The sequence below is a fragment of the Emydura macquarii genome, unplaced genomic scaffold, assembly GCF_026122565.2.
Source record: "Emydura macquarii macquarii isolate MOO-44397 ecotype Brisbane River unplaced genomic scaffold, CSIRO-AGI_Emac_v2 contig_2676, whole genome shotgun sequence".
NCBI lineage: Eukaryota > Metazoa > Chordata > Testudines > Chelidae > Emydura > Emydura macquarii.
This window is the reverse complement of record NW_027132813.1, coordinates 1,080,559-1,106,521: the sequence shown is the minus strand read 5'-3', so window position 1 is coordinate 1,106,521 and position 25,963 is coordinate 1,080,559. Positions and strand designations below refer to the sequence as shown.

Sequence of the window (25,963 nt, the reverse complement as noted above, 5' to 3'; positions counted from 1 at the left end):
CCACTCTGACCCCCACTCATACCCCAATCCTCACCTGCTGCCCCTCCTGCCCCACTCTCTCCCCCCTCGCTCCCCGCAGGCTCCTGCGCTCCGGGCCCCTCCCGGCCGCCGGGCGGCGCTGTGGGGGCGGTCGCGGCGCGGTGGCTGCTGCTGCGCGCTTGGCCCTGCCCCTGGCCGCGTCCCGCCGCCGCAGCAGCCGCTCGCGCCGCGCTCCGGCTTCTGCAGCTGCCGGACGGGAGCGGGACGGAGCCGCCGCGGGGAGCTCATGGGCGCGCGGGGCGGCCGCGGAGCCGCGCGCACCGGCCCGGCCGGCAGCATGCGCCGCAGGTGGGGCCGGGGGCTGGCGCGGGGCGGGCTCGCGCGGGGGGGCTGCGATCCCGCCGGCCGCAGCGCTGGCTCCCTGCCCGGGACCCGCCGCGGGGCAGCGCCTCTGGCCCCGATTGGTGCCGGGCGCCTGCGGGGCCCCCACGGAATTGCCCCCGCAGAGGCGCGTCGGGAGGGGCCGCGGGGCTGCAGCCTCCTGCTCTGGGGCGTGCGTGGTGTGAGCTGCACTTGCCCTGCATCGCGCCCGGGTGGAGGGGGGCACTTTCCCCGGAGGGGGCCCGCTGTGGGAGGCAGGGCGGGACGCTAGGTTAGCTGGAGCCCCGAGCCGGGCTGATGTGGCGCTGCCTGCCCTGGCGCTAGGCTGGCCTGACTTCCTGGTGGGGACAGGGATCCATCCGGAGCCGGGGTGGAAGCAGGGCCGGGGGTCGGGGTGCCCCCGGCTGGCAGGGTCCTTGTGGCCCTGGGTGCTCAGAGAGCGGCCTTCGTTAGGAACAATCCCTGTGGAGGGCCTGGGTATTGGGGGACAGGTGGAATGGGGCCAGTGAAGAGGTTTCTGGCTGGATGTGGGCTATGGTCACTGTGGGGTGTAGGCACCCTGCTTTCTAGGGATGCTTGGGTCTGTGTGGCCTGCAGGGACTGGGGCTCCCTGGGAGAATTGGCTGCAGTATGCTGGGGAAGGAGTCATGAAAGGAACCCCCCCTGAGACTGGCTTCTCTGGTGGTATGAGACACCTAGATCAGGATGGGCTGGGGCTAGATTTCCCTGGGCTCAGCCGCCTGTCACAGCTGTTAGAGCATCCAAGCTTTCCCCCTCCCCCAAGTGTTCCCCCTGGCCTGGCCAGGACTCTCCCAGGCCAGCTGTGTGGGTCCTTTGCATGGGGTAGACAGGAATTACTGCAGAGGGCAGCTCTTTTCAAAAGAGCTCAGCGTGCTCGTTTGGGGCCAGATTGTCAAGTGCTCGTCTCCCACTTAGGCACCAGAATCAGGAGCATGTTTTCTGCAGCACTCTGTTCCCACAACCATGCTTATGGCCAGGTTTTCCATACGGCACTGAGTTCTCTTCAAAATCTGGCTCTGTGTTTGGTGCCTACTGAGTGAGCTCTCCCTGGAAATTTGGCCCTAACAGAGGAATCAAAAAAGGCAGAATGCTGGTGACTTGGCACCAACTGTTAGTTCTGCGGGGAAAGCCTAAAACCTTTGAAGCAAGAAATGCCCCCCCCCGATCAGAGTGACCCTTCATGGGCCAGAGAAGCCCAAAGCCCCCTGGAGCCAATCTCTTCCCTTGTTGATTGAGTGATCTTGACACCCCTTGTTCTGGGCTGGGATTAGCCACCAGCCCCGGAGTGTTCTGCTGCTAATACTCCGCACTTGTCACCATGGCCCTGAAGGCTTGTGAGGGAGACACTTGTTGCAGCCCAGTGTTAATGTGTCTCCCTCACTCTAGGCTCCATGCTGGCAGATCAGGCACTGCCGAGCCCAGTCTGCTGTAGGGCCCTGGCTCATCCCTTTGGAGGGATGGGAACTTCCCATAGATGGTCATGTGATCTCCGACTCCCCAAGGAACTGCAACTGGCACTGGGGTCTGCTTTGGACTCTTTAAAAAGGTGCCCGCAGCTGTGTCAGGCTTGGGGAGGTCAGGAGTGAGGGGCACTGGCAGAGCTGTGTGTGAGGAGCCCAGGGCTGGAATAGCAGGGGGCTGTGGGTCAGGATTATGGGCACTGACAGAACTGGGGGTGGAGGGAACGCAGGGCTGGAATAGCAGGGTGGGGGCTGCGGATTGTGAGTGAGGAGCAGCAGAGCTGTGTGAGAAGCCTGTGGGCCAGGGGGATTTGTTTGTTCGAGGGGTTTCTCCGTCCCCTTTCCTGTGGTCTTAGAGCTGTGCTAGGTTAGGTGGAGTCTTACTCTGCACAGAGGGGTCTTGTCTGACCCTTAGCCCAGGGCCCAAGTGCTGAGGTGCCTGCAAGGCTAAATTAGAAACTCCAGGAGGAGGGGCAGGTCCAGGGCTCCGTCCCACCCAGGCGCTGGGATTGTGTCTCAGAACGTTGCCCCTCCACTGGGAAGGGGAACAGCGGCCGAGTTTGTCCTCCCAATTTCCTGGCCGCTCTGCGGACCTGAGCTTATGAAAGCTCCTTTCATGCTGGGCAAGGGTTGCCGAGCTGCCAGCCAGGAGGAGGCTGGGTGGTACCTGTAACACTAGCCGCCCTGTTGCAGAGAGGAGGGACTTGGTGTGTAGAACTGTCTGGCGGGGCCTGCGAGCTGAAGGGATAGAGCCAGCTATTGTCCAGCTGCACCCTCCCCTTCCGCTGGATACCAGAGCTGTTGCTCCTCCCACAGTGGCTCAGATGGGGCCAGGGAGGCATCAGCAGACACCACCCAATAACCAAACCATTTACCATTCTGGCCCTCTGTGAAATCTCCCCAGCCCCAAGGATTATCAGTGATCGGGGCCAGCCTTAGCTTTCTCCCCACATGATCCCCTCCTCCTGTCTTCTGCACAGCTGCCTATCCAAGCATTGGGTGGTGGGAGGTATACACCATGCCTGCTAGCCCTGACCCCACTCCTGCAGTTAAATCTAGCTTAAATCTGACCTCAGTGAAGCAGGGGGCACTTCTCCTGCTTCCCCCACCCCAGCGCCCAAGGCACCAGGCCCACCGTGATCAATGAGGATTTAATTCCGAATGAGGACAATTCAGACAAATCAGGGATGGGGTGTGTATGTCGTTTCACCCCAGATGCCCAGGGTTAACGTACAAGAATTCCGTGTGTCCCCAGCTGCGGGAGATATTACCGAGAGGAGCATTTCTGTGGGATGGGGCTAAGTCAGTGATGCCCCAAATATCACTAGCGAGAACCCAGTCTGCACAGAAATGTCCACAGGCCCCTTTTACCTTAGGGAAACCAGGTAGTTGAACCGTCCCCCTGCTACGTCAGCATCCAGCTCTTGCAGCATGTGCTAAAGCACGTGAACCAGGTGGCAAAACTGACCCCAGAGTGGAGCAGTGGCTTGAACGGCTCTCTAGGTTGGGAATTTCAAGGGTTGTCAGTCATAGGGAGGGAGGGAATTTTTGGTGCAAATTGTGACTTGACAAGGTCCTTTGAATTTGGCCCCCAGGCCTTTCCCGAGAGGGTCAGGAGGGGTTGTAGGCAGTGGGATGTCAAAGACAACTTTCTTTCCTGTCTTTAACACCCTGTTAGTGATATTGCCTCTAGGCTGCTACTGCTATACTATTTATATCTGGGATCACCAGAGCCTGATAAGGCAGCGTCCCCTCCGCAGGCTCCGTAGAGGGCCATCAACGCACCTTGTCGTAATGAACACTTTATCCTTCTCCGTCCCCTTCCATGAGAGGACCCCACAGCACTTGAGACACTAATTCAGCCTCACAGCCCCACTGCGAGAATGCTATCATCATCCCTGTTTTACAACCAGGAAACTGAGGCAGCAGCTGGGGAAGGGACTTGCCCAGAGCCACAGAGTGAGTCAGTGGCCACCAGGAATAGGACCCAGGAGCCCTGATCCCCAGTGCCCTGATCTAACTTAGGAGGCATCACTGACCCGGTCTTATCGTGATGGGCGGGGTGTAGGACGTCATTGTTTTGGGGCAGCAGCAACCCCAACATCTGCCGACCCAGAGCAACACCTTGCACACAGGCCCTGTTTCTATTCTTTGAATGTAATGCTGCCCTAGGCTATGATTTGGAGGTGCATGGGATACTGGGCCTATCCCAAGTGGGTAAGAACCTGAGTCAGTCCCTGTGGATCCTTGCTGTGTTAATGGTGGCAGATCCATGGCTCATCCCGTGAGGTGTGAATGTTGGACACTCCCACCCCATACACCTATGGGAAAGTTCCTTCCTGAGCCCAGACACTAACTCCAGCCTTGAGGGTGAGCCCTGGTGATTTCTTCTCAGCTCTAGTGAATGTCCCTGCATGTTCTAAGCGCTGGGTGTGTCCCGTGCTCACTTAGTGAGGTCACCCCCTCTCCCCTTTTCCCCTGAGACCCTCAGAAATTCTCTTCCCCACATTCCCACCTCCCCCCTGCTGCCCTTCTGCTGCAGTGGGGCGTGTGGGGGCGGCTCCCACCTGGGCCACTCACCTTCACCTCCCTTGAGTCACAGCTGCTGTTTGCTTTGCGGGAAGGTGCTAAAACAGCAGCTGCAGGGCAGGAGCTGCTGCTTCCCTTTTGTGGCTTTAGACACCCGCCATTGAGATCGCCAAAGAGGAAAAGCACTTGGAGTTGGTGTGTGTGTAAAGCCACGTCATTAGCACCATGTTCTAACACCATCGGAGAGCCTGAGTGTTCGGAGCTGCAAACACCCTGGGTCCTAAGCCGAAGCAGCGCTCTGTGCTGGAATTGCTTCAGCCAGCCCCAAAATGTAGCCACCTGCGGAGGAGGGAGGAAGAGGGAGATGCAGCAGCTGTTTGACAGTCTCACAGCAGCACAGGATGGGAAGGGCAGAAGACTCCTGTACCCAGTGGAAACTGTGGAGGCATTTAAGGAGGCTGAATGGAATTTGTCCAGGACACATTTCAACCCCCTGCGAAGTTTTCCCTATTCCTTTGTAACTTACGCCAGTGTTCCCTTTGAGCTGAACTCTTTGATCCAAGTGTCGCATGTTGCAGGTGCCCCTGGGTAACTCTCAAAGGAGGGGCCGGGGGATCTTACACTCCCAGCTTGCTGCTGAGTTGGAAGGATGAGAGTCTGACATGGTGGAAGGAATGTTCTCAAATCCTGTGCAGAGTCATAGGAAAGTGCTGCTCTCTTTGTTGCTGTGCTCAATGATTCCTGAGCTGGAGGGCGGGAGGGGGCAAATCTGCAACTGGCGCAGTGTGCTGTGGCTGGCACATCCCTGGTGCTGCCGGCAGGGCGAGTGGCCCCCTTACAGTTCACCACCTGTATCTCCCTCTCTTGGCAGGTTGTGCCTGGCTGTGGTGCTGGCTGCTTTCCCCATCGTGGCTGCCAGTGAAGAGGTATCAGCTGCCCTGCAGGACTCATGGGGGGACTTCTGGCTCTTCCGGTTCTTCGTCAATGCTGCGGGCTATGCAAGCATCCTGGTGCCAGGGTTTCTGCTCATCCAGTACTTCAAGAGAAAGAATTACCTGGAGACAGGTAAGAGGGGGTCAATGCACCTCAATTCTGGCCTCCGTCCCCCGGGCTATTCTAGCCTGGGCTCACCTGACCCCTCCGCCAATGCACCTCGGTCCTGATCTCCTCTACCCCTCTTCTGTTCCAGCCCTGAGCCCCTTGCAGAGCTCTCTCGCTGTTTCAGTGCCAGCTAGGGGCTGCCTGGAGACGGCCAAACTCATCTGGCTCAGCTCTGCTGCTTTATCGCTGCTGTGGCTGTTCCTGGTTAGATATTCTGGAATGTGTGAGAGGCACTGTGGGCATTGCGGCGCTGAGGGCCTGCCTGCTCCCTGTTCGCAGCTGGGAAGGGCCCTGTTGGCAAAGGGGGACAGGGGTATGTGGCTGGGCAGGGTTTGAGTGAGCCAATTGCAGGGGCTTTATAGATACAGCCCATGGAAGGCCGCAAGCTCTACCTTGCCACAGCCCAGACAGGTGGGTGGGTTAGCACGGGCAGAGGGGGTTGGGAGGGAAGAAGGACTCCCTCCTAAGTTCACATGGCCCCCTGGTTCTCTCACCCCTCCAGGCCGCGGCATTTGCTTCCCCGTCATCAAGTCCTGCGTCTTTGGCAGTGAGGCCAAGTCCGCGCACCCAGATGATGTCTCCCTGGCGGTCCGGAATGAGACCCTGGAGTCCTCGACGGCCCGGCAGGTTCTCAAGCTGCTCTTCTGTGCCGCGGGTCTCCAGGTAGAGCCCCGACGTGTCCATGGGCACAGATGGAGGGGTGATCTGATGCAAGTTGCCAGTTGGTGGTCCCAAGAGACTGAGTCCCAGCATCAAGCGTTCTCAGGGTGTTTGGCCTGGCAGCATTGCATGCTGGGACCCATAGTCTCTGTAGACAGCAGCAATCGAGAATGGAGTGCTCCAGGCTGGTTGCACTGTAGCCCTTTGAGGGTCTTGGAGAGCCATTCAGCCAGTGTCTGGTGGGCTGGAAGCTATTGTCTCTCTGCTCTGTGCTCTGCACACGCACCTGGGTGGGCGAGCTGCTGCCCTTTATCATTGGTTTTTGAAGCAGCTGTTGTTCTGGCCCCACTGTGCTTCATGCATCAAAGCACGGTGCAGTTTAACTCCGTGTTCTCACTCCTGGGGCTGAAATTTCCTAAGCTCAGGCTCTGCCCAGAGGTAGATTTTACTAGGAAACAGAAAAAAAACCCAAGCTATCCAGTGTTTGAGTTCAGTTGAGGTAAAGAGGAAACTCTGATCCTGCTTCTTTGAGTCACAGCTATGCAAAAAATGCCCCAAATGCAGCCCAAACAGTGAGAAGAAGGATGGCCTTGTGGTGAAGGCACTGGATGGGGACTCAGGAGATCAGCATTCAGTTCCTGGTTCTGTCACAGACTCGCTGTGTGATTTAGGGCAAGTCACTTTCTCTCTCTGTATATCAGTCTCCCAGCTGTACAGTTGGAGGTAGGAGAATATCTCCATTATGATACTATGGCAGCAGCGCCATGCAGGTACCTAGATCGGGGTGGGGAATGTCTGGCCCGCGGGCCGGGAAATAATTTGATCCGGCCCGTGTCGGGCTCTGTAAGGCCCGCGAAAACATTTGCTCTGGCCTTTGCGGCGGCGTTCCGTGGGGGCGGGAAGTGCGCACCGCCGAAACCCTGCCGCCGTTTGCCCATTTTCGGCGGCGGGGGGACTTCGGAGGCTGTTACTGCCCCACGGAACCCTGCGACCGCCGTGAAACTGCGCCGCTGAAAAGGTGGAAACGGCGGCAGGATTTCGGCGGCGGATACTGCCCCCCCATGGAACTGTGCCGCCGCTGAATTCGTCCCCTGCCGCTGAATTCCCCCCCACCGCCAGGGCCACCATCAGGCCCTTGACAGCAAAAAGGTTCCCCACCCCTGACCTAGATGGACAGACGATTGTCCTCGTGGAGGGCAGTTTCCTTTGCTGGGTTTGAAATTAGAATTGTTTTTGGTTTAAGAAATGACCTAGGAAACTAGATTCAAAAAACTGTGTTAATGCACCATCAAGGCTGTAGTGTTAAAGGGCAGGAACTGCAGTGTGGAGGTTCCATGGGCACCCAGGATCTTGGTCACGTCTTTGTCATGTTTTCTATTCCTGCTTTTCTGGTTAAACAGGCAACTTAATATAGAACTGTTTATGTTGTAAAGTGTATCCCATAAAGTGTACACGGGCAGAGGGGAGAGCTAATGTGGTTGCTGGGATAATTGCTCTGTCATTTCCTGTGTTGTTGAATTTGGGGCTGTAAACTTGAGAGCCAGAACACATTTTTCATTGGGTATTTACAGCCGTAACTGTAGGACGAGCTGCGTCGGGAGGAGAGCGCTCTCCAGATCTTTGCGTAACAAAGTGCTGCCCGCTGCTCCCTCTGCACGCAGCTGGACAGGAGCCATGCTGACTTCTCTCTTGGCTCTCTGCTGGGTGCAGTGGGAGTGAGGATGAAGTGCCTGGGCAGGCCTATTCACTGATCCCCTGCTGGATGCAGTGGTGGCAGGGACCATCTCCTCGCTGGGTGCAGGGGGAGGCCTGGCCGGGTGCAAATGGAGAGGTGCTGAGACAGGCCTGTTCCTTACTGCGTGTGGTGGCTGCTGGCTGGCATCCCTACTCCTCACTCACCCTCTGTTCCTCATGCCTTGCAGGCTTCCTACCTGACGTGGGGGGTCCTCCAGGAGCGTGTCATGACCCGGACGTATGGTGCCACCGAGACAGATCCTGGCGAGAAGTTCAAGGACTCCCAGTTCCTGGTCTTCATGAACCGGATCCTGGCCTTCACCGTAGCTGGCCTGTACTGTGCTCTGACCAAGCAGCCGCGCCATGGCGCCCCCATGTACAAGTACTCCTTTGCCTCACTCTCCAACATCCTCAGCAGCTGGTGCCAGTATGAGGCACTCAAGTACATCAGCTTTCCCACCCAGGTGCTAGCCAAGGCCTCCAAGGTGATCCCGGTCATGCTGATGGGCAAGCTGGTGTCGCGCAAGAGCTACGAGTACTGGGAGTACCTGACGGCGGTGCTCATCTCGGTGGGAGTCAGCATGTTTTTGCTCTCCAGCGCCCCTGACAAGCACCTCTCCACCGTCACCACCTTCTCAGGCGTGGTGCTCCTGGCCGGCTACATCGTCTTCGACAGCTTCACCTCCAACTGGCAAGACGCCCTCTTCACCTACAAGATGTCCCCGGTGCAGATGATGTTCGGGGTGAATGTCTTCTCTTGCCTCTTCACGATGGGCTCGCTGCTGGAGCAGGGCGCCCTGCTGGAGTCCGCTCGCTTCATGGCGCGCCACTCTGAGTTCGCGGCCCACGCCGTGCTGCTGTCGATCTGCTCCGCCTTCGGCCAGCTCTTCATCTTCTACACCATCAATCAGTTCGGGGCGGCCGTCTTCACCATCATCATGACGTTGCGCCAGGCTTTCGCCATCCTGCTCTCCTGCCTCATCTACGGGCACGCCGTCACCGTGGTGGGCGGGCTGGGGGTGGCTGTCGTCTTTCTGGCGCTCTTCCTGCGCGTCTACGCCCGCGGCCGCATGAAGAAGCACAGCAAGAAGCCGCCCACTAGCGAGGCTCCGGTGCAGAAGGTTTAGGGGCCGTGGGACAGACTGTGCCCCTCCGTTCCCTTTCCCACTGCAGGGCACTTGCTTTATTTCTCTGAGGAGTGGGAGGAGAAACAATGACTCCCTTTGCCAGCTGCTTTTCCTGGAGAAGGAGTGGGCTTGGGGGAAGCAAGATGCTTTCCAGGCTGCACCCGCATCTCTCTCCAGTTGCCTTAATAGGTCAGAGTATCTCAGTTCCCTGAGCTCGCCCCAGGAAGGGAGCAGGGGCGGGTCTAGTTCCCAGGAGTGCAGGGGAGTTAACTCCTGCCCGAGCTCCATCCGTTGCTCGTGGCTTCTGTTGAAGATTATTTATGAACAAGGGAGCTTTATTCCCTGGCACTTTCTCGTCTCCAGCTGCACTCCCCATATCTCTCCTCACCACAGAGCCGATAATAAGGGAGTGGCAAGAAAACACTATCTTCAATTTTTCTTTAAAAATCTGAATGATTGTAAGGGAAGCTCCAGTCTCAGCCTGCCCCAGCAGCAGGTGGTGTAGGAGCGCTGGCTGTGGAGGGGGCGCTCCCAGCTACTCCAGCCTCAGTAGGAGGCACTCTAGGGAGCGGGGCAGGAGCCTCCCTAGCCACATCCCATTCCAGGGCTGGTCAAAGAGCTGCTATGTAACCATCTGGATTTGTGGCAGGTGCCTTGTCCTTACTGGCGTGGCAGGTCAGTCCACCCCACTGTCCCTGCTGTGAGTCATTTCAGTTTCTGGCTCTTATGCTGAGATGCATGCAGGCTCCCTACCATTCACAGAGGCCATGACATTCTCCTTTTGTGCTGCTTTTCATTGACATTTACTCTTGCCATAGATTTGAACTACAACTCCCAGGATTCCCTGCGGGTTCTTTCTGCTCTGTGGCGTTGGAGATTTGTAATTGGCTCATGCGGTTTAGAAAAGCACAAACACCCCCTCCTTGTTTCTCCCTTTCCTGCCAGCAGGAAGTGCCAGCAGCAGCCTGGCTAGGACTGGGCGGTGCGCAGTGGTCCCTGAGACAGGACAAAGTCCAAACCAGGTTCCTTTTCCCTACAATGGTTGCGCTCAAACCTGGCTGCAGGGAGCCGTGCCCTGGCTGCCCCATGGGAGCCTGCGTTTGAAGCAGTACCCCGTTTGTCTCCGAGCAGACCTAGCCACCCATCTGCTGTGGAAATGGTTTGGGTACTTTTAAAATGCAACTTTTTATTTTATTAAATGAAAAAGCTGCTGCAAACGGTGCCCTCCTTGGGTGATGTACTGGGGTCTGAATGCACGTGGGGGGCGGGAAGCCACCCTCGTCTCGGGAGCTCTCCAGCTAGGTGCTTCGATGGCGTTGGGCTGAGTGGCACACACCTAGACTTTATCATCACGTCTCTCTGGGGAGGCAGGGTAGGGGTATTAGACCCATGCTACAGTTGGGGGAAGAGGCGCAGGGAGTTGCCTGAGTTCGGTGGGGTAGGCCCTGGCATTGAACCTAGCTCCTGTGAGATGTAGTCGAGGGCCTTATCCAAAGGCCAGCCTCCCTCCGTCGTAGGCAGAGCTGGGTTAGGGGCTTTGGGCCAGGACTGTGTTCCAGCTGAGCCCTCCATTCATGCTGACTACAAGTAGCAAGGCTGAGGCTCACTGTCCCTGTTTGTGTTCCTGGTGCAGGGACTGTGGAGGGAGGACGGGGGGAGATGGCTGTTAGCCCTCTGTGCCCGAGTCTGCCTTGCAGGCTTGCCCATGGCTCCTGTCTCTCTGGCTGGGTAAACATAGCTTGTTCATGGACACCTGTTTCTTTGGCAGTAGACTCTGGTCGGCTTTCCTGTGGGTTCTGCCAGGGCCTCTGCTAGCTCTGCTTTCCACAGCTGGGTGGGGGCTGCTCTAAGCCCTGCTGAGTGCCTGCCCCCCCAAAGCCCCATTGCTGTGACAAGGCCATAAGGGAATGCGTCCTTCATGGGGCCATGACCTGTGCCAAACCCCGGCTTCAGAACCTCCACCCTACAGGAGGAGAGTGGGTGAAACGGGCTTCCTCTTCCCGCTGCGGGGAGCAGTTATTGAGGAGCCAGCAAGGTGGGAAGCTGTTTGAAGAAGAGCCACCAAGGAATAACCTCCCTGCTAGGCTAACACCGTTCCATACAGTGCTCAGATGTGCTTCACCTCCAGTACTGAGTGCACTTTTGGTCCCCTGCTCTCCAAAAAGATCACGCAGCAAGAGAGAGGGTCAGAGCTGGGTGACGAGAATGAGCAGAGACTGGGAGAGCCTTGCATGTGAGGAGAGACTGGAAAGAGTGGGACTGTTTTATGGGAGAAGAGAGGAAATGGAGTGGTCTATCGCAGGTAGGTGGGAGCCTTGCTTTTCAGCCTTTGTCATCGTACCAGAGCCAGGGGCTACTCTATGACATGGGAAGGTGCCAACTTCAAAACACAGAAGGAAACACTTTCTCATGTAGTGCACGTTAGTCTGTGGAACTCACTGCCACAAGATACCCTTGAGGCGAAGAACAATAACAGGATTCCGAAAAGACACAGGCATTTGTATGGATCATAAGAACTGCACCATTAAAAATAGAAGGGTTATAAATCCTCCTGCTTCAGAGTGTGTGCCAGCCACTGCCTGGGGGAGTGTAGGAAGAAACTTCTCCTGTGAGCATGTTGTCCATCCTGGTGATTTTCTATCCTTTCCACTGAAGCATCTGGCACTGGCCATCGTCAGAGACAGGAATCCAGTGAAAATACCCCTGTTCATTAAGATACAGCTTCACTTGCTTTCTTTCAGCCACCTCTGCGTGGTTAAGGCTGCGAGTCTGTCCTGGAAATCATGGATTCCAGAACCTCTTGTGACTTCCACAGCTGCAGCGGCTGGTGCAGCTGGCCCCGGGAACCATCTGAGCAGCAGTGCCGGGGGAGGCCCCAGAAGCCATTGACTAGTAGTCTACGGGGTCCTTGGAGCAGTGAGTGGCCAGGGGCCAGCTGTCGGCTCTCTGCATCAAAGCAGTGGTGCTCCAAGAGCAGCTAAGGTTTATTCAGGGGTATTTATAGTAGAAATCATGGACAGGTCACGGGCTGTGAATTTTTGTTTATTGCCCATGTCTTGTCCATGACTTTTACCTAACCTATGCATGACTAAATCATAGCCTTAGGCATGGTGCAGCCCTGTGAACTAGAGCATGTCCCCTCCCAGGGTGGTGATGATAAATCCATAGACTCATAGCTTATTAGGGTTGGAAGGGATCTCAGGAGGTTATCTAGTCCAACCCCCTGCTCAAAGCAGGCCTACCCTCAGTTAAATCATCCCGGCCAGGGCTTTGTCAAGCCTCAGCTTAAAAACCTCTAAAGATGGAGATTCCACCACCTCCCTAGGTAACCCATTCCAGTGCTTCACCACCCTCCTAAATAGCCTGCGTGTGGCACTACACACACACAGTGAGAGCAGCCACCAGTTGTGACTTTTTAATTGGCGCCTCTCGGGGGCTGGGAGGGGACACAATGTTGGGTAGTGAGTGGGGCTTCAGGCCACCAACCCCTACCCCCAGCTCAGTGCCCCTCTTCAGGAGCAGAGACGCTGCAGGTCAGTGATAGTGACAGCGAATGGTAGGCTGGGTCAGTGGCGGAGCATGGGGCTGGCGCAGATGGTGGGGTTGGGAGGGTTGGTGAATAGCAGCTGGGGGGGGAACTGGAGAGGGGACATGGATGGGGGGGGGGGGGTTGGCAAAAGGAGGAGGGTCCTGGCTCAGTCTGTAGGAATGAGGGTGCAGGGGGCTGGAGCAGTTGCTGGGCTGAGGTGTAGGACAGCAGAAGTGCAGCCTAGCAGCAGCATGGCTATGCCCAGCCTTCCTAGGGTGGAGCCTGCACCTGGCTGCGAGTCCAGGCCAGTCGCCCCCTCCCTTCCCTGCGGCGCTTGCAGGCTGAGCTCCTGGAGTCCCCCCACGTTTGGGACACAGGTGAATTCCAGTTCCAGGTGTGGCTTTTCCCCTAGTTCTTTGCTCACCTTGGCTCACTCCCCCTCCCCCCCCCGGGTGTTTCCCTCGAGGGATTTAAGTTGAAGTTTTGTTGAGAAAAGTGGAACTGGGGGTGAAAGCTGTGTTTGTGCTGGGCCATTTTTTTGCATGAGAAAATATTCTTGGCTGAAAAAACCTGCAGCCGGGGGTGCTGTTACACAAGGACCGGAACACTTGAATATGCGCCTCCGGCCGTCAATACGAAAGTGGAAGACTACAACTCCCAGCAACCAATCCAGCCCACAAACCCCTGGGACATGGGGCACCCCCCCACCCCCATTGCATGCTGGGAGCTGTAGGCTCTGGCCCTTGTGTGGAAGATGGAGATTGCTCCATTTTGTGTCAGCGAGGCACAGGTGCCATCCTTGTGGGCAGGCCTGCTGGAGGGGGGGGGGGCTGCAGCTAGGGGTCGGTGTAAGTGTGCTGGGCACTGAGGACCCTGGTGCCACCCTCCTATGCCTAAAAAGCCTGCAAAGTTCCTGCTAAGGCCTCACAATCACCTGTAGGCAGCTGCAGCCCCCCCCCCAATAACTTCCAGGCCTACCTAAGAGGAGAGCTCTTCTCCCCCCTCACAGCTGGTCACTGCTCCCCCACTTCTACCCTGCACAGCTGAATGCAGGCACTGGAGGAGCACAAGGGTGGGCAGCAGCAGCACCCAGGTGCTTATGGCCTGCTACCCCCCCAGCCAAATGTGGGGAGGGGGCTGTTGAGCAGAGGCAGGTGCTGGGGACGTAGCACTTACCCGTTTGCTGAGCTGGGCCAGCTGCGTGATGGGCAACAGGGAGCAAACAGCCACAGACAGGCGGGGGCAGGGTGTAACCTCCAGCCCTTAGCCAACCTTTTACTCCCATCCCCTACTGCAAAAGCACCTGCCCACCAAGTGTAGGGCTAAACTCCTCCCTATTCCCCCTCAGCACAACAGCCACCTATTAGCTGAATTAGCTCTCTGACCCCCTTTCCCCCCCCAAGGAGTGAGCTGGCAGAACAAGGGAGGCCAGAGCCTAGCACGGACCAGCCCATGCCAGCACCCTCCAAGAGGCTGGCTCTGCTCCTGAAGGCCCATCCATCTGCCTGTGGGTCCTGACTCTCTGTCTGGCCCCCCTGAGGTAGGAAGGAGCAGCCTGAGAGTGCTTTGGGCCATGGTGTTTTTATGAAGGTCCCAGGTGTGTAGCACACAAGGGAAGAGCTAACATAGAGCTACCCCCTGTATAACTGATTAACCCCCAGCAGACAACCTGCAGGACTACACACACACAGCCCCTAGGCTAACATCTCCCAGCAGGCTGCAGTGGTTGGGGGGAGAGTGCCACTCTGTGGCAAGATAGGAGTCCTACATCTCTGTTCTATCCTCTGAGAGAAGCAGCACTCACTCCCTGCCCCACAGCTCTCCACCCTTCCATAGGGCCAAGAGGGAAGGTACAGCTCAGCCAAGAGCACTGGAGGAAAAGGGTGAACTCTTCCCACACTGCTCCACTCCAACTCCTCGTGAAGACAGCAAGTGAGGTCAGCCCTGGCCCTTCCTCCAGCTGTCTGTGTTCCACACCCAAGATCATCAAGCACCAAAAGGGTAGGGCTGGAGGAAACAGCGCTCTTCCACAGGGTAGCATTTAGACTGCACAAACCCAGAGAGCAGCAGCTACGTCTGGGGGTAAATACTCAGCCACAAGCTAAGGGGCTCCAGGTCAGCCCCCCGTGCTGCAGCAAGCAGGCCCTTGAACTCCAGTGCCATTAAAGGCATCACACTTCATGCAGTGGATTAGGATTGTGCAAACAAGTTGGAGCCAGAGAAAGCTCTGCTGAGAGAAGACAGAAGGTAGAGGGGAGGGCACTGGCCACAGGCTTTGGGGGCAGTGCAGACGAGCTGAATTGTTCAGATAAGACTTGCACAAATCTCAGCAGAGGCATGACTTCTGCTGACCCTGCCTCGGCCTCCCACAGCATTTGCACATGTATAGCTACCCCCCCCCGCTGAAAAGCCAGAGCTGAAGGAGGCAGAGATGAGCTCACCCAGCTCCTCAGGAAGCCTCCATCAAAGTGAGGTGCCCTCCCCATGGGAGGTGGAGGGTAGGCAAGTGAGCGGGAGTACACGCAGCAGAGACAAAGGAGCTCTAACCCTGCCTTCCCTGTAAAGAAGAGACAAGCCCCATTCCCTGCCTGTGGCATACAGCCTGAAGGGCAAGCAGGGGCCACAGCATCACAATCCTCAGCCCTGCCCACAGAGCCCCTGCCCTGGGGGTCAGTTTAATGAAAGGCCCCGGGGGGGGAGTAGGGAAGGGGAGTGCTTAAGGCTGCAACTGATTGAATGCAGCATGCAGCCTCTGCCCAAGACCTCCACGGAGCACGGATCTCTCTGCCCCTCAGTCTCCCCCCCAGGTGACCCTCACTCCCTTCCCGCAGGGAGTCCCAGCCCAGCCCCAAACCTCTCCCGGCCATTGCTCTACTGGGAAGTACTGGGCACCAGTCTCCATCTCCCCCAGGTGGATATAGCACAGACATGGCAGCCAGTCCGTGTAAACCGCATTCTCTAGTTGATACTTTAATTTCCAGTAGAACCAAAAAAATAAACTGACAACAAAATACAACATCCTACCCTGGGAGGCAGGCAGCAGCCAGGGGTGGGGGCTGGGCTCCCTGCTGTGCTTGGGGGGAGGGAGGCTGGGGCAGGGTTGCTCAGTGCTCCCCACACTAGGGGCAGCAGCACAAGATACCACCCCCATGGGGAAAATCAGAACCCATCAGCACACCTCCCCCCCCCCAAAACCAAACAGCTGCTGCAACACAAGCAGAAAGACAGATGGACCAGACAGGCCTGGGACCGCCGCAACCCCACCCACTACTGGCCATGGGAAACAAGTGGGGGGAAAATGACAATAGGAGAGCCAAGGAGTCAGTAGCAGCTGCCGAGGCCAGGCCCTGCCCCTTATGATGCAGGGAGCGAAGATGGGAAGGAGAATGGCCCCCTTTAGTCCACCTCCTCCATGCGGGAGGCATCTTCTTCTCCCTCTAGTGGGGGGATCTCGTCAGGGACCGCAGCGCTGGGCTCTTCTGCAGTCACCTCATCCTCATCAATACCTGGGGAGGGAAAGAGATGTGCAGACTGGTCACTTTGCAGTGCTGGTGGCCTTCAACACGAGGGGAGCCCCACTGAAAGGATGGGGCAGTCCCCAGAGCAACATGCTCTGAGTGGAGAAACAGGCCTGTACTTCTCAGCAGAAGGGTAGTTAGCCCACAGGATGTTTCCAGCCCCGGGCCCTTCCACGGAGGGCTGGGCAAAACGTTTCCAACAATTCCAGTTGAAGCAGAAACCCAGTTTTCCAGCAATGCTTTTTTTGTGCCAGAGCACTTCTGCTCTCCTTGCAAAACGTGCACTGCTTGTCAATAAACTATCCCCTGAAAACTACCTTCCAATTCAGAACTGCTGCTTCCGCGCCGCCTGTCCCCATTCATTCTCCTTGACAGGCCAGGCTCACCACAGGGTTACATTTCCCATGATGCACCACAGGCTCTAAAGGGGGAAATGGTGCATTGTGGGAGATGTGGTAAGACCCATGGAGACAAATGGAGGCATGAGGCACTGAAACTACAAGGCCCAGGAAGTCCCAAGGGCAGCATTGCTGCATCAGAAGTTAATCACACAGTTCTGGGGTTTCGATTTCTCACTGCAGTCACAGTTTTCCACTAGGAAAAAAAAGCCCATTTTCTAACCAGCTCTACTCCCACATGCTGCCAGCCCATGCCACTGGCCTTCCACGTGCTAGCTAATGCCTCCGCATGCTGATCCATTCCATCTTGCACAGGACAAGGCACATTTCACACCCTCCTGTCACAGCGTAAGAGCAGGATATGCTTCATGCCAGGAGATGGCGCCTCCCGCAGGTGCTTCCCTCCCCTGCACTTCCTGCTGTGAGCCAGACCAGGAAAGCTCTCCTTAGGACCACTCCTTCCATGAACTGAGGAAAGGAAAAGCCAAAATCCTGAGGGATTAGCACTCCATGTAGTGGCCGGCGTGAGTGTCCTTGGGGCAGGACAAGAGTTACTGCTCCATCCTAAGGAACCTGCTATGTGCTGAAGCCAAAGGCCAACTCAACTGGCTAACATGCCCCTGACTTCTAGCTTTCCGGGTATGCCATCAAAACCAGGGTCTTTGGCTCCTTGGAATGGAAGAGCTGGAAAAAGCTCCTTCCCCAGAGTCTACCAAGAGAGGCCAGCTCTGTGGCACCCAGTCCCCTGGGACACTTACCCAACCCGAGCTTGATCATCCTGTAGATGCGGTTGGAGTGGGTCTGGGGATCTTCCAGGGAGAAGCCAGAGGAGAGCAGGGCCGTCTCATACAGCAGCACCACCAGGTCTTTGACAGCTTTGTCATTCTTGTCGGCCTCGGCCTTCTGGCGCAGGGTCTCCACGATGGGGTGGTCGGGGTTGATCTCAAGGTGCTTCTTGGCCATCATGTAGCCCATGGTGGAGTTGTCCCGCAGCGCTTGGGCCTTCATGATACGCTCCATGTTGGCCGTCCAGCCGTAGGTGCTGGTGACAATGCAGCACGGCGACGAGACCAGCCGATTTGAGATGGTCACCTGGGGAGGCACCCGCAGGTTAGCAGGCCAGGCAAAAGCAGGGCAGAGTCTAGTGTGCCTTTGACTGGGGCTGGTCACAGCAGACACAGGGATCCCAGCCCTTTCGTCAGGCTCAGCCGGAGACACCCACAAATGGTTAATGAGGGGCTGCAGGCAAGGGCATGGATGCTCTCCACAGCATAGCATCTCTCCTATGACTTGGCCATATCACCATCACATCCAAAGGACAGACAGCCCCAAAGCGAGTAGGGACCCCCCAGCCAGCTTCAGGACCACCATCTGGAACAGCACAGGCAGCTCCGCCAACGCCTCAGTACCCAGTACACGTTCCCGCAGCTTCACCCCCCCAACCAACACAGGTCTCTGGATCAGTGCCCAGCACCTGCAGCCTGGCTGCTTAGAGCAAGATGCGGCAGTGCATGCTGGGACCTGTAGTCTCCTTCAGCTGATTCCCTGCTGGAGATGAGGCCACGCACCGAGCCAAGGTACAATCCTTGTCTGAATTTAGTGGCGCCTAGCTCCTCTTCCCCACTGAGCCAGGACTCAGGATGGGATCCCCCCCCCTCACCTTTTCAACCTTCTTATCCAGGATCTCCTTCATGAGCTTGCAGAGGTTCTCGAACTTCGCCTTGCTTTCCTCCATCTTCTTCTTCTCATCCTCGTCCTCGGGCAGCTCCAGCCCCTCCTTGGTGACGGACACCAGGCTTTTGCCGTCAAACTCCTTGAGCTGCTGCACGCAGTACTCGTCGATGGGCTCTGTCATGTACACCACCTCGAAGCCACGCTTCCGCACACGCTCCACAAAGGCAGAGTTCGCCACCTGCTCCTTGCTCTCACCTGCGCTGGTAGAAAAAAGGGGTCACCAGGGCTCAGAGATGGCTGCGCTCTAGGGTCTCTGGCAGTCATCCCTATTGGGGCCAGCCAGGTCTCAATGTCACGCTCTTAGGGTCCACGTCTCAGCCGAAGCCCTATTCCAAGGGTCAACTGGCCCCACAGTGCCAGGGATAGGGCTTGGAGAAATTAGACCACAGAACTTGTGTATCCACCTACCAGCCAAGGATCCCAAAGCACCTGATCAACAAGTGCCTCTCTCTCTAGGAAATAGGGCAACAGCCCTATTTCAGGCTGCAGCCTATTACAAGAGGCTGGGAATGCATCTGTGTTAGACTTTCTGGGGAGGAGGGTCCCCTTTCCATACAATCCTCCCAGCTTCACGCTCCTCTAGGGTGTGACCCAGCTCGCCTGCCTGCCCCACAGAGTAGAAGGGATATACTGGGGGCAGCAAAGCCCACCTGCCAGGAGGAACGCCCCGTGTCACACCAGCTATCTGAGGAGCCAGGCAGAAGCTAGGTGGAAGAGTCCCATTCTGGGGTGACGGGAGGGGCCCCCCCAAGGGAATCTAATCCAATGCAACACCAAATCCCAGCAGGCCGAGGAGATCCCTACTCAGAGGGATAGTCTCTTCCCTGTGGGGGTGCAGAGTGGAGGGAGTTAGGTCCAGCAGGCAGGCAACACGCCCCCGTGATGGGGTGGGAGGGAGGTTTGGCTCCCCAGGCCGGCAGCCCTCACCTGTGATATAGTAGATGCTCTTCTGCGTTTCCTTCATGCGGGACACGTACTCAGACAGCGAGGCTACCTCATCGCCCGACTGCGACGTGTGGTAGCGCAGCAGCTCCGACAGGCGCTTCCGGTTGGTTGAGTCCTCATGGATGCCGAGCTGGGGGCAGAGGAGGGGACTGAGATGCTGGCTCCAGGAGGTGGCTCACTAACACTCTCCTGCCCTCCCATGGCCTCAAGAGCTTGGAAATCTAGCCCCTCCCCACACACATCCCGGCGCCACCCAAGGGTTGGTGTTAGGAGCAGATGCAGTCAGGGAGGCTCAGCTACCCATTCAAGCACCCTGGGGCACAGTTAGCTGCATCAGCAGCACTTAGTGGCAAAGTAGCCAGATTGTTTGGCCCTTCTGCTCCAGAGCCCTGCCAGGAAGAGCAGGTTTGAGCCATAAGCCCAGCCCAGCCAAGTCATGGTCTTGGAACAGATCCTAGACTAGGCCCTGGCTCCTCAAGTGACATGACCCACAGGCAGGTGAGGCAGAGCTGTGTCCCCCTTTGCCCCCAGGTGTTGGGCTGGCTGGCTCTCACCTTGAGGTTCTTGGAGAAGGCTTCGTAGAATTTCTTGTAGCTCTCCTTGTCCTCAGCCAGCTCCGAGAAGAGCTCCAGGCACTTCTTGACAATGTTCTTGCGGATCACCTTGAGGATCTTGCTCTGCTGCAGCATCTCCCGGGAGATGTTCAAAGGCAGGTCCTCAGAGTCCACCACGCCCCGGATGAAGTCTGCAGAGGAAAGAAGCCCAGGCCCAGGGAGGCTGGGGTCAGAACAGCCAGGCTAAGAACTGCACACACTCAACCCCCTCTCCCCCCCCTCGGACATGAGCCAAGAAAGCCCAAGCTACAGGCCACATCAGGAGACCCAACCCCTGTGCATCCCTCAGCGCAGCGCGGCTGTATGACGCGCTAGGAGTGGTGCAACGATGAGGGAGCAGCCAATGTAGCAATGAAGCAAGGGAGCCCTTAGAGTGTGAGCTCTGCACGAGAGCAGGGGGGGGCTCTTACTCAGGTACTCTGGGATGAGCTCGTCACAGCTGTCCATAATGAAGACACGCCTCACATACAGCTTGATGTTGTTCTTCTTCTTCTTGTTCTCAAAGAGGTCAAAGGGGGCGCGGCGCGGGATGAAAAGCAGAGCTCGGAACTCCAGCTGCCCCTCGACGGAGAAGTGCTGTGGGTTGGAAGACACGGGGGTGAGGAGATGAACAAAGCTCCCATGACATCGTTTATCTAACCCTGCCCTGGGAAGGGCCTTTCCCTTTGGCCCAGCTGCAGGAGCTCCCACAGGGCCTTGGGTAGGTGACTGGATGGCTACCCCACAATGCATTCGACAGGCAGGCGGGACAGCATGCTGGCTAGCACTTGGACTCTCTGCATTCCCATTCAGCCCCAGGGTCCCCACATCTACTCCTCCAGTGTTTCCTGAGCAGGATCTAAGGTCACCGAAAGCAGCAGCTCCTATCCCCATTCGCTCCTGCCCAAGGAGCTGCAGCCAGGGCTTCAGGAGAACCCTGCACACCAGGATGAAGCAGGACACTGGGAATGAGGGTCACGCTGATCAAAGGGCAAGCAAACTAAGTGGGAGGCTCCATCCCCAGGACCAGCAGTAACATTTCAAATGGGCTCAGCCTCGTGATTTGCTTCCCCAAGTAGAACCAGCATCTCTCATGGTCTAGTGGATGATTTGGGGCCCCCACTTCCTATACTGGAGACACCCGTATGAGGAAGAAAGGTGAATCTGTGCACAAATACCTCACAAACCAGGATGGAAAGGGGCCCTCGGCCTCCACCAGAGTGCCCAGTCCAGCACCTACACTCACCTTGACAGCCAGGTGGTCCTCCCAGTCATTGGTGAGGCTCTTGTAGAACTCGCCGTACTCCTCCTGGGTGATGTCGTCGGGATTGCGGGTCCAGATGGGCTTGGTCTTGTTCAGCTCCTCCTGGTCGATGTACTTCTCCTTGATCTTCTTGGTCTTCTTCTTTTTGCCCTTACCACCCTCTTCCTCCTCCTCATCTGAGCCCACGTCCTCGATCTTGGGCTTCTCCTCATCCTTGGGGGCTGCCTCCTCATCCTCTTTCTCCCCTTTCTCCTCCTCTGCCTCGTCGTCACTGATTTCCTTTTCCCGCTCCTTCTCCAGCTGTAGGGAGAAGAGTAAGACCAAGGCGCCTATCTTACCCAGGGCCTCCTATGCACAGGAGATCGGGGCAGCGACAGAGACACGGTTGCCCCCAGGGAGATGGGAGCTTGGTCTGGTGAGCGCCATGCAAAGGCTAACACAACAGTGATGCACTGCAGGTAAAGCACTGGCCCAAAGTACGATCATGGTGTCTTCCAGTGGCTGGGCCAACAAAGAGAATAAAGGAACTATGGCGCCCACCAGCTGGCAAGACCTCCCATAGCTCATGCAATAGAGGCCCACACCGGTGGAGCTGGAGTGCTGGGGTTCTAGCCCCAATCCCCCACCAGGTGGTGTAGGTTAGGTAATGGCACAAGGTGCCTGCATAGATTTTAGGAAGGTGAGTTTGACTGCCCAGCGTACCCCTTCTGCGATCCCCACTCCCTAGCCACAGTGACCTAGTTCCCACCCTTGATCAATTCGACTGGCCAACTCCTGCAGCAGCAGAACGAGAGCACAGCCCCGGCCTTCAGACCCTGGTCGAGCCCATCACGCATGCGCACACTCCCCCTCCTCCCCTCACCCCGTGTGGGGCTGGGAAGGCTCAAGGTGGAACGTTCCATCCTCTCCCCATTCCCGGCCGGTCTCTGTTGGAGGGCCCCCCCCCCACCTCTCACATACGTACGTAAAGAGTGATGGGGTAGCCAATGAACTGTGAGTGCTTCTTCACCACCTCCTTGACCCGCCGCTCCTCCAGGTACTCGGTCTGGTCCTCTTTCAAGTAAAGGATCACCTTGGTGCCACGGCCAATGGGCTCACCTGTGACATGAGGAGAGAGGCAGTGGTATTACTGGCCACGGGCACTGGACAGAGCTCACTAGGAGCCCACAGCAATGCCAGGGGCAGCCCACAGCTAAACTGAAGGGAGGATCATCACAGCGCTTCTAATAGGAGCCAAGGTCAGAAATCCGCTGCCACTGGCCTTGCACCAGGCTTAGACCATGGCTTTGACTAGCACTGAGGGGAGCTTTCTCCCCCAGCTCCTACAGCCTAGACCTGGGAACTAACCCAAGTGGACAGGTCACTTTAACCTTCACACATGACCCCATGAGCCTGGACCCTCTCCCCCTGCGATTCTAGCTTCCCCACTAGGTGGCAGCTACAAACTACAATGCCTCATCCCTTCATACCATCTTATCAGCCACCTCCTACCCTTCTGGGGACCTTTTGGCAGACAGGGTGGGAGGTACGTTGCTGGCTCCCCACAGACCCTCCTCTGGGATTCATGGCAGACAGGATGGGGGGAGCTGATTCCCCGCAGACCCAATCTCCACAGTACATACCATGATCAGATTTGACAGTGAAGGAGCCCCCAGCTGATGACTCCCAGGCATACTGCTCGTCATCGTTGTGCTTGGAGATGACCACGACCTTCTCAGCCACCAGGTAGGCGGAGTAGAAGCCCACACCAAACTGTCCAATCATGGAGATGTCAGCGCCGGCCTGCAAGGGGAAGGAGAAAGGGTGAGACGGGCAGGAGACCAGAGACAAGTGCAATCTGTAACGCAGTCAGGTGTGTCCTAATAGCAGGGAGCTGGGCCAACCTACAAAGATTAGGCCACAAATACAGACAGGGATAGGGCAGGGCACCGTCACCTCCTCCCTGTGCAGAAGGAACCAGGGAAACTCCTGGTCAAGCCAAGAGCACTGCGGGCTGCTCCCTGGGGGGATGCAGCCCCAGAAGGGGGTCACCTCAGCCAGGCACTGAAGTTGCAAGGCCCTGTGAAGGACACGAGCCCAGCAGATGCCCAGGCCCACGAGGGCTGCACGTGCACTACTGGCCAGGCTGAAAGCCACTCACCTGCAGGGCTTCCATGAAGGCCTTGGTACCAGACTTGGCAATGGTACCCAGGTTGTTGATGAGGTCGGCCTTTGTCATCCCAATGCCCGTGTCCACCAAGGTGAGAGTGCGGTCCCGCGGATTTGGGATGATGTCGATTTTTAGCTCCTTGCCACTCTCCAGCTTTGAGGGATCTGTCAGGCTCTCATAACGGATCTTGTCCAGGGCCTGGGAGGGGGGGCAGAGACCATTAGCAAGGTCTACCCAGCACCCCCCTGCTCCCTGAATTCTGTACTCTCCCTGCTCTGTGCAGGAGGGTGCATGGATTCCTGAGATAGTGTCACCCAAAGGCTCCGGCTTCACTCAAACCCTTCCAGAGGGCAAAACAAAACGCCCTGCTTCAGAGCGGCATGCAGGGCAGAGAGACAGGCTCATTCACCCAGCACACGCGCAGGAGAAGAGAACGCCTGGAAACAAACAAGCCAACTCCAGGCCAGCTTCCCCAAGGGCAGCAGAAACAAGCAAAGGGGGCAGGGGCCCCTGCCACTAGGGCTTGCCTCTGCACCCCCGAGTTCTGCTCGTGCCAGGCCCGCTACTCCAGCATCAGCTTGGGCCCGGAGGCGGGAATTATTTGGGCATCTCCCACCTTCTCCTAAGGACAGGTGATCACCAGCACAACTGGCATCAAACCAGCCCCCCCCCCCGCTGGGCAATCTCGGCACAAAGGCCAGGGAAACAGAGCTCCCGCACCGAGGAGCCCAAGGCCCCGTTGCCAGGCCCTTCCCTGACTAGCCCAGGCTTCTTGGAGGGCCTCCGCAGGCAGGCAGGGGACAGCCAGAGCAACCCTAGGACGAGGCAGAGGCCGGCACTCACGTCGGAGGCGTTGGAGATGATCTCCCGCAGGAAGATCTCCTTGTTGGAGTAGAAGGTGTTGATGATCAGGGACATGAGCTGGGCGATCTCTGCCTGGAAGGCGAAGGTCTCCACTTCCTCCTCGCCATGCTGCGGCTGCGGTACTCCTCCTTCGGGCATCTGGCGGGAGACGAGCCCGGGCTGTGAGCACCTGCCCGCACGGCGCCGGCCGGAACCCCCACCCCCATCCCCGGGAGATCCGCTGCCCTAGGCCGGATCCTCAGCGCGGCCGGGCCCCGGCGCAGATGTGGCCCCACAAGGCGGGAAGCCAGCACCGGGGCCGGGCGGGCCGGGGCTCCCCGCGGGGATCGGGGGGCGGCACCTGCTGAGCGAGCAGGGCCCCGCATCCCCCCCAGCCCCACCCGGCCGCGTCCCCCGATCCCCGGCCCGGCCCGGCCCCGCCCCGGCCCGGCCGCTCCCCGCCCCGAGGGGCCCCGCTCAACATGGCAGCGCCCAGCGGCTCCACGTGCGCCCCCCGGCCCGGCCCGGCGCCCCACGTTCTGAGCCAGCCCCGCGCGCGCGCGCCAGGGCCCCGGGCCGCCCTTACTGTGCTGGGCGCGGGAGTGGCTCGGTCCCTGCTGCGGGGATGGCTGCGCGGCCGATAGAGACAGAGCGCGAGAGAAACCAGGGCCGCCCCCGCCCGCCCTATATAGGGCTGAGGCCGGCCCGGCCCGGCCCCCGGCTCCTTCCGCCTTAAAAGGGCCGAGCTGGTGCGAAGCCGAGATTGCAGCGCATCCTGGTACTTTATCTCCCTGCAGCCCTTTGCCCACCCCACACATCTAGCCCACGTTCCCTCAGCCCAGTACCTGGGAAGCAACTTGTATCCACTCCCCTCACGCCTCTTCCCCCACTACTGAGGTACCCCCCTGACACCCCACTACTTGTGAGTCTCCCCTGCTAGTCCAACCCGACACCTCAAATCTCTTGAGGAGTTTTCCTGGTACCCCATCCCCCCTACTTCCCTCAGTTCTCAGCCCCCCACACTAGCATCCAATTCCCTTGTAACTCAAAACCCAAGGAACCCCTCAACACATCAGCAACTCCATCCCCTGTGTTTCCCTTCCACACTACCATCTCCTCTCTTCATACCCCTGTGTCCCCTCTTCTGCTTTCTCCCCTTGTCCCATCCTTCCTTACCTGTCATTTTCAAGAAGACGGGGAAAAAGGTGATTACCAGCATTTAAAAAGGGTAAAGTGAATGACTGGGGAAGCTATAGGCTATAGCTATAGGCAGCTATAGGCTGCCATCAATCTTAGGCACAATACGGAAAGGTTGGCCTGGAATGCAGTCAGTAAAGAACTAAAAGCTGGCAGCGTACGTAATGCCAAACAACGCGGTTTTATGAAAAAATGGGTCAGGTCAAACAAACTTGGTATAATTGGAGAAGATCACAAGTTTGGCTGACAAAGTTAACTGTTGAGATACTAGATTTCTGTAAGGCACTTAATTTAGTCCCGCATGACAGTCTCATAAAAAAAAATGTAGACTATACAAAACCAACAGGGCCCATATTAAATGGATTAAAATGGTTAAGTAACGGATTGCAAAAAGTAATTGTAAATGGAGAAGGATGTTTACAAATTGAAAAAGGGTTCAGAAGAAGGATTCGAGGTCTTGAAAGCATGGCTGATAGTAAGAGAACTCCATCACAGTCTAGAAGTACCTACCTGGGGAAGAGATTTCTGATAGTAGCTGCCTCTTTAGTCTCGTAGAAAAAGTCATAACAAGATCCAATGTTTGGAGCTGAAGCTCAACCGAGTCAAATTCAGACTAGAAATACGGTGCACTTTTTGAACAGTGAGAGTAATTAACCGCTGGGAGAGAATCTTACCTAGATTCTCCACCATTTGCAGTATCTACATCCAGACTGGTTACCTGTCTAAAATATATGTTCTAGCTCCACCAGAAATGAGGGGCTTGATGCAGGAATCACTGGGTGTGGTTTTATGGCCTGCATT

The 25,963-nt window shown here is 57.3% G+C and overlaps 2 protein-coding genes across 2 annotated transcripts; one reads left to right on the top strand and one right to left on the bottom strand.

The window, feature by feature from the left end:
- The first annotated feature begins 207 nt into the window (after nucleotides 1–207).
- Nucleotides 208–12,123, top strand: SLC35B2 (solute carrier family 35 member B2). Its single transcript, XM_067564743.1, has 4 exons — nucleotides 208–327; nucleotides 5,242–5,435; nucleotides 5,974–6,134; nucleotides 8,054–12,123. The coding sequence occupies exons 1-4, from the start codon at nucleotides 266–268 to the stop codon at nucleotides 8,990–8,992; spliced, it is 1,356 nt and encodes a 451-aa protein (XP_067420844.1). The 5' UTR covers nucleotides 208–265; the 3' UTR covers nucleotides 8,993–12,123.
- A 2,383-nt stretch (nucleotides 12,124–14,506) lies between these two features.
- On the bottom strand, nucleotides 14,507–24,658 carry HSP90AB1 (heat shock protein 90 alpha family class B member 1). The gene is made up of 12 exons (XM_067564742.1): nucleotides 24,552–24,658; nucleotides 23,966–24,124; nucleotides 23,114–23,320; nucleotides 22,596–22,755; nucleotides 21,938–22,071; nucleotides 20,956–21,273; nucleotides 20,141–20,306; nucleotides 19,671–19,861; nucleotides 19,099–19,246; nucleotides 18,098–18,366; nucleotides 17,196–17,529; nucleotides 14,507–16,027 (listed from the first exon to the last, which is right to left on the bottom strand). The coding sequence occupies exons 2-12, from the start codon at nucleotides 24,122–24,124 to the stop codon at nucleotides 15,918–15,920; spliced, it is 2,196 nt and encodes a 731-aa protein (XP_067420843.1). The 5' UTR covers nucleotides 24,552–24,658; the 3' UTR covers nucleotides 14,507–15,917.
- Nucleotides 24,659–25,963: the final 1,305 nt, after the last annotated feature.